We start from the raw sequence: 7785 nt of genomic DNA on the forward strand, positions 1-7785 counted from the left end.
TTTTTAAAGATGTTTTTATCCGTTGTCTCCAGTGGATAGTGGCTAATGTTAGTGAACAAGCTAGTTTGTGGACTAGCTTGTCCATTTGACTTATTTCCAGGTTGGATAATTTATAGCACTGCCACCACTGTCATCCAGTATCTCCTTGTATTTGCCAGGACAACTAAAAATGGTAAAACAGGACTTTTATTCCTTGAAACAAATTGAGAAGCATCTACTTTAAAAACAAACAAACAAACAAACAAACAAACAAACAAACAAACAAACAAATTGCTGATTAGCTGAGACACAACTTTCTAGTATGTGCTATAAGAGGCTTAAGCACATATTTTGCACTTTCAGCTCCAAACAACCTTAAGGTTAATTAAAAACAGCTAGCGGTATCCGCTCTGCTTGTGAAAACATAACAGTGTGAAGGTTGGTTCCAAATTGTCTTCAGGTTGCASACCGTAATTACTCTGTGATGTAATTTAGATGCTAACTTTGACAACTTTGTAACCCTTTGTCTCTGTGACAAAAGGGTCTTATTCTCAAGACAAATCATTTTAATGTTATAATATTAAACTAATATTAAACTAAGGTAATGCTCTGTGCACCAATTCAGCAACTTCCAGTGCCAATAACACGTTTCACATTTTTAACAAATCCTTACAAAAATGTGGTATTATTAACTGGGATTGATTTTGCTGTCTATAATCATGATAAAAATGGATATATAGATGCATCCCTACATTGAAAAAACTAAAAAAAATAAACAAAAGCAAATTTCTTAAGTTGCTGCGCTACATTATAAAATGGTTGACCGCGGATGCAAGGCTSATTTATAAAAGCAATGTGAAGAATAAAAGTGATGGACAGAGAAGTAAATAGATGACAGAGCGATGAATGAATGTGGAGTAATGACAGTGTGGGCAGAAGAGCAATTCAATATCAAGGCTCTAGGATGCACAATAAACACACATAGTCATGTCCTCTGGGCTGTGGTTYGGTAAAACKTATCATCTGCAGTATCCATCATTCAGACCTSAACTCTGTACAATGCATCCACTAAGGGTGCACTGTACATTAATCCATGCTTAATTCAATTTGGGAGGAGAGCAGGGAAAACTAATGTGGCCGCTGTGAATGCAGTCATTTTAATCGTCACATAAAGATAATGTAGATGATTTATCGAGGCATGTGAAACTCGGCCCTGCATAAAAACTGATAAGATTGGCTGTAGTGAAAAAGAATTGGTAGGTAGGAGTTATTTTCCACTTGTARATCAAAAACAAAATGGAAATGTATAAACTACTGAAACACAATCCAACCACTGGTGCTTAGGAGTTATTTGCAAATTATTTGCATGTTCTACCTCTTGTTAGGACRGGAATGTAAGCTTGTATGAATGTGTGGAGAGCAAACTGCCAGTAGTACAGATTTGTCTGCCAAACATCATCCACTATTGTAGTGCCAAGAAACAATGGCCGTGATGTGACAACAAACTGCTCAATATGCTTTTGTGCGGCATGTTCTCTCTCTTTYTTTTCCCTTTTTCTCTTTATAGCTCTTGCCTAGTTTATTGCTTTCATGGCCACTGTTTTGTCCTAATTTTTCTTTTTTATTCTTTTTTTTTGCAGTGCTGCAGAGTTAAGACAAGTTAAAAAAAAAAAAAAAAGACATTTTGTTTTCCAGATTTTAGGCACAACCGACTGACGGCAAAAAAAATAATCTTGTCAGCAATGGACTCGCTTGCTCCTCTCTATAAGTAGGCCAAAGAGGTGCCAGGTTGATAGCCAAAGAATCATGAGACCTGAAATTGACTAGCAGAGTCTAACATGAGGAAAAAGCTCCATCTGTAGGTCTTCTCTTGAGACTAGACATGATGAGTAATACTGAAAACTGTTTATCTCTGGCTGAGCAATGAGTGAAAAATGGGTTTTGATTGTAATTGAAATCATAATTACTTAAAACAATCACTGAGTGTGTGTGTGGGGGGGAACTATGCACTTCAAAGACAGCAATTACTACATTTTCCTTTATAATGTCTTGTTGAATCTTATCTTAAAATAAAACATTAAAATGTAATGTATTATGTTATCTCATATTTCAGATTTTCCACTAAATTTTACTTGAAGTTTTTGCTATTTTGAAAACAAATCATGAGTTACTATTTTGTGCCTGAAATAACTTTTTTTTTTCCATGTTTCCCATTTTAATTGGTCGAAATCTATTCAGTTCCATCTTGCCAAATTTACCTGACACGTCCCTAAAAACGTTGACTGAAGTTCTACACGTACAAAAGTTAGTCAAACTCATGCAAAACAAAAACAAATTGCCAAAATGTTTACTACACATTAGGAAGTTAAATTTATCACTGATTACAATGCCAACAAATAAGAAACTAGCTTTGCAATTGGTGTAGTCCAAACGTGAGAGATCAAGAGCTGATCTCGGCTCCAGAATCTGTGTTTCCTCAAAGGGTGGCATGAGAAATGATAGCTCCTGTTAATCAATCCCGCACCCGCATTCTCTGCGGTGATCCGAAAACACACACTTCTGTCAGTAAATTTGTAAATTATCAACCGTATGCACGGKCTCCCTATGTGACCATATGTTTCATGTCATTGGGATTTRGGCTCACGCTCCCTGTGTCAACACACCTGCTCATTCGTCTCGTGACATTTCATCATGTTTTATGCTCTCAGACAGCCAGGTGGAGGCCAGTGAGTACTTTCTTTATGGGAAGAGAAGTTGTAGAGAAAGTGAGGTYGATTTGCATTTTATTTCCAAATGAAATACCCACTGTACCTTATGTATAATTTCTGACGGTCGCTTCTAATCCGGGAGAAGCAAGATTAGGATTCCCGTGTAATTTAACGTGTAAAAAAAAAGAGTTATTTGTCACATTCAAATAAATTAGAATATGTTTACAAGGGATTTCAGTGAAACTGTATTTACCTGTTTCTCCATCCTGCATCCATGGTTTCCATGGTAACCAACTTATAGGCGTATAATGCCTTGGTTTTTTTTAGTTAGGCTGCATTCGGACTCCCAACAAACACAACATTTTTTCGTCTGGAATGGCTGTAATAATGGTGTCTGCTGTTAGYCTGTTCATAAGTGCTGTTGGATTTAAAGGCATTGCTATTGTGCATGTACTAAAATACCACAGCCTCTTGCCTTCGAACATGCTTCTGGCTGTGACAAATCGAGTTGGTCTGGTCTGGATTGTGATTCTCCTCCCCAAAAACTTCCCCACTCAGTTTTCTTTGTCAGTCGGTTACCTCGTCAGCAATTAGCTACAYAGCGTCCTCCGTACGTCACTAAAGGTTATTCCAGTCTGCATCAAAAACCAAACTGARACCCTGGTGTTTTAGCCTTAGGAGCTCAATTAAACCTACTTTGCTGGAGCAACAGGCTACCTTCGCAAACTTGTGAGAATACCGAGAACGTGCGATACGAATTTGAAATCTACTACTCGCCTCTGTTTCTCTTTCATGACATAAACAAATCCATACGTGTGTCTGACAGCTGCATCACACGTTGCATAATTTCAGCAAGCTCCCATTCTTCAGGCATGCAGCGCTGCTGCAGCTCAGGAGGTGTCCCTTTGAACCGATGCTACGGCACACTGGCCACAGCAATTATTAGTGCCGTGCAAAAACGTAGCTTTATTAATGATTTGAAAGGCCCRTGTTAGAAAATAGTAGGGGTTTAGCATTAATGAGTCAATGTTTTTGGGATCTAGGTGTGACTCCCATYTAAAAACATTGGTGCAGGCTTCAGAGCCCACTTGTTTGTTCCGTTGTAATTGTTCATGGATGTTTTTTGGTGTGAGACCACGGACGGTTAGAGGTCCTTTACAGTTAAACAACATTTTTCATGTTTAAAACTAACTTGTTAGTAGAAAAGAAATGTTTGATCTTCCTAACTTTCCTGCAAAGTTTAATTCCTGAGAAAGTATCAAAAAGAGCARCTCCAAAGCAACGCAGCTGAATTATGAGGATCGTTGATACTTTGAAATGGAAAATAAAAATTTTTGATACATGCTTAATTACTGTTTGACGCCCATTTTGGCTTTGATACATTTGGTATGTTAGAATATGCATTCAGACGAGGTTCATTTGTCAGATTAAAGCTATGTTTTGAAAACATCAACCTTTACGCAGGAATTAAACATACTTGTTTTTTATTAATTTTATGCAAAGAATCATCGCAATTAACAGAAATAATGGCTTTAAAACATCAATTTGTTATTTAGGCCATAGAATGTGTGAATATAATTTACTGAAATAAACCAACTTTTCAATAATATTGTAATATATTTGAGATATTTGATGCAWTCAGCCTAAATCTAACAAAACTTTGCAGCGAAAATATAGTTAATTCAACTATTAAGCATGAACTTGTCATCCAATTAATCAGTTCATTGTGTTTTTAATGTTTTGTAAAGTATAMAAATTAAGATGAAAACGTGAGCTCTTTAAAAACTCTTCTTCATTCRTTCAACAAGCACAGATTGTACCAGAATCATCTGATCCCAGCAGTCGTGACCATAAAGTGTAAACTTGTTAGTCATCTTCTCTTCCTCTCACCCCTCCTCAACATCCTCCCAAGGCCATCTCCCTCCCCGCAAGGTTTTGATTTTCAATAAACTCACAGAGAAGAAACTGAATATGAAAAAAAAAAAAAAAAAATTGCTACTTCAATGTGTGGGCTAAATGAGCTGCGCATTAACAATTTATCTCTTCTGCTTTTTCTCACCACCATCTTGCCACACTTTTTTCCTCACTCCTTGATCTGTCTACATCTGGTCCCATTATCCTCTCTCCATGCAGGGGATGAAGTGGTTTAGCACCATGTCCCTCGGCAGCAAAAGGAGCAAGAGGAGGAGTAGAAGGAGCACCAGTGGCCGYGGTGGAGGGGMAGGTGCGCTGCTCTCCCTGGCCCTCCTGGTGGCGGTGACGGCCACGGTGGACCCGGTGGCAGCGCAGAAGCAGCGGACGGGCGGTGGGTCGGAGAAAGTGCCGGTTCTGAACATCGCCGTGATCCTGGGGTGCACGCGCTACATCTCGGACCAGGACATCCGGGCGCTGTGGAGCAAAGAGGACCCTATCGACGTCAACGTGGTCACGCTGCTGGTCAACAAGACCGACCCGAAAAGCATCATCACCCACATGTGTGAYCTGATGTCAGGGACCAAGATCCACGGCGTGGTGTTTGGGGATGGCACTGACCAAGAGGCCATTGCCCARATTTTGGATTTTATTTCCTCGCAGACACTCATACCCATTTTGGGCATCCATGGGGGCTCGTCCATGATCATGGCTGACAAGGTATGTGGGCACTGACTGGATTTCAGAGATGTGGCAACGAGTGAATGTTGAGTCCCTACGTGGCGCGGGTGAATTTGTGTTGTTCGTTTGYKAATGACTTGGTAAAATGTCTTGCTTTTCATATTTGAATGTCGGTTCTCTGGGGAGCAGGAGATCTGTTCCGTCCATCTCTTGAGCCCATTTTCGGTTAGCTGCAACTCAAGAAAACACAAGTGCACTCTGTATCTAGGGAGAGAAGGCAGAGAAAGGAAGAAATCAGATTGTGACAGATGAAAGGATGTGAGCAATGGAAACAGGGTACATGAGGATAAGTAAAAGATTCAGAAGAAACATTTGGGAGTGGTGAAGAATTTGACAACAGTTGGTGTACAGGCTCAAAAAAAAAGTGGCTCTGAAGAAAAATAATAAAAATAGAGGGTGCTGCCTGCGGCGTACATCAACTACACATAGTTCAGTGAGATCTAATATCATAAATCCCCTTTCACCATGCAAAAATCTCCTCTGCAGAGGTGAAAGAAGCTTGATTGGTCCCCTCATTTGAATAAGCAATGCTTGCTGGCCTGCCAATCAAGTTGAACCTAAAAAGGGAAACGAACGAGCAGCCTGCGATTGTGTGGATTCATGTGGCAGTGATGAGATCTTTTAATTTGTCGCTGCCACTTTTAGAACGAAACTGAACTTGAAATATATTTTTTCTAGAATGTGAAATGAGGTTTCCACCAGAATTCGTCATAAAGTGTTAAAATTATGCTTGTTATGTTTTCAATTTGAAAAAACAAAAAKAATTAAATAAAAAGTAAAAGTAGGGCAGCTAGACTTGATTTGAGTAAACTGGAGGACACCATGAAACATTTTTGATTTTTTTTTTTCAATCTAAGGCAACCAAGAAAAGAAAATGATAGCTTAACGTGTGAAACCTTTGTATGYCACTTTATTGTTATTYGTCATAAACTATTATTATTAACTGTAGAGATATATAATCACAGAGAGGCTCAAATGCATATTTTATCTAATAATTTGATGTTAGTTTCTCAATACTTTTTACATCACAAACATTTTCTATTTACTTTGGTTCTGATCCCTCTTTGGAACAATTGATTGTTTTGCAATATGACACAGYGTGATCCCTAATCAAACCAAAATCACCATAAACTTATATTTTACAGTTAGATATTGTTCATTAAAGAAAACAAGATCACATTTTATTAAGGTAGACTTYGACTAGGACRTTGGAAGATTACTTTAAATCATCTGTCGTCAAAGCGGATATGAGATGTATCCTTGTCGAGTGCGAAATGGCACACGAAACACCCCATGGCACATYGGGCCTTAATTTATCAGTTTTRAAGTGAGATGTTWTAGCCATCTGAGCGGCAGTGTGCAGCAGSAGGTACAGAGCACTTTATGCTCTGTGCAGCTGATCGTTGGCACACTCTCGRCCATCTCATTGTCTACTGAGCATGCACCGCAGTGCACAGAGCAATTCACAAACAACTAGCCTTAGCTGGGAATGACAGCACCCCCCTGCCCCCACCTCCTCTCCTCTTGGTTCTTTGCCAGCGAACATATTGTTTGTTTGGACAGAGTTGGAACATGTACGACCTGTCACAACTGGGACTGACTGCAAGTGACACGTGTCTGCATGCTTTCTGTTTGCAAGCAGGAACACAGACACTACCAGCTGCTGACCACAGTCGTTTTAGCTACTGTAAAAAAAAAATATTGTTACTGTTATTGTGGGTAACAGAGTGGGGTAGAAGTTGTTCTGTGAAAAAACCTTCTTTTTTTTTCCTACATAAATAACATTTTAAAAAGTGAATTTGAAACCGTAGTTAGAATAATTATGGCATAATTATGCTCCATATTGTTAAAATAAATCAACATGTTAYTGCTAGTTTAACAGTGAAAATGGCGGTTGTGTAATTACTGACAACAAAATCCCCTAAATCGACATGTTTGGGTGATTTCTTATGTTTCGTTGCAATATAGTTCCTCCAAATCTCACTCTCTCCTCCAGGCGGTTTTGTCATAAGTACTGTTCTTCTAAAGATCTCTTTTAATTTGCATTCCTCCTCACTCAATATCCCCATATTAGAGAGTGTCATAATTGTGAAGCTGCACTCACATTAAGAGCACCCTCCTTCAAAATTTATGCAGTGGCTCTGCAGCTATCGCAGAAATTTCAAAACCGTGCTTCCCTGTAGCCGTTCTGGAGGCCAGTGTAGACATTTCTTCATTTGTTTAAAGTAAATACAAATGTCCTTTAAAGATTCCATGGTAATGGTTTATTGATCCCGTAATGGCAGATGTGGCATCTGTCTGTGAGGGGCAGGGAGCATTAAGGAGAGGAGGAGATAAGTTTGAAGGGGCGACAGAGGAGGAAGAAAGAGGTGGTGTAAAATAAAGGAGGTGGAGAGGGGAAACAGAGAGACGAAGGGGTGAGGGATAATCCCTTATTGTGACCAGG

General features: G+C 39.2%; 1 protein-coding gene across 1 annotated transcript in view; it reads left to right on the forward strand.

Annotated features, from left to right (window-relative positions):
- The first annotated feature begins 4792 nt into the window (after positions 1-4792).
- grin2aa (glutamate receptor, ionotropic, N-methyl D-aspartate 2A, a) overlaps positions 4793-7785 on the forward strand; it is a 152837-nt gene continuing 149844 nt past the window's right edge. The window contains exon 1 of the mRNA XM_008415757.2: positions 4793-5318. Within this exon, the coding sequence (XP_008413979.1) occupies positions 4815-5318 (504 nt within the window). The 5' untranslated portion in view covers positions 4793-4814. The remainder of the gene's footprint in view (positions 5319-7785) is intronic.

Source organism: Poecilia reticulata, linkage group LG8 (assembly GCF_000633615.1).
Source record: "Poecilia reticulata strain Guanapo linkage group LG8, Guppy_female_1.0+MT, whole genome shotgun sequence".
Taxonomy (NCBI): Eukaryota; Metazoa; Chordata; class Actinopteri; order Cyprinodontiformes; family Poeciliidae; genus Poecilia; species Poecilia reticulata.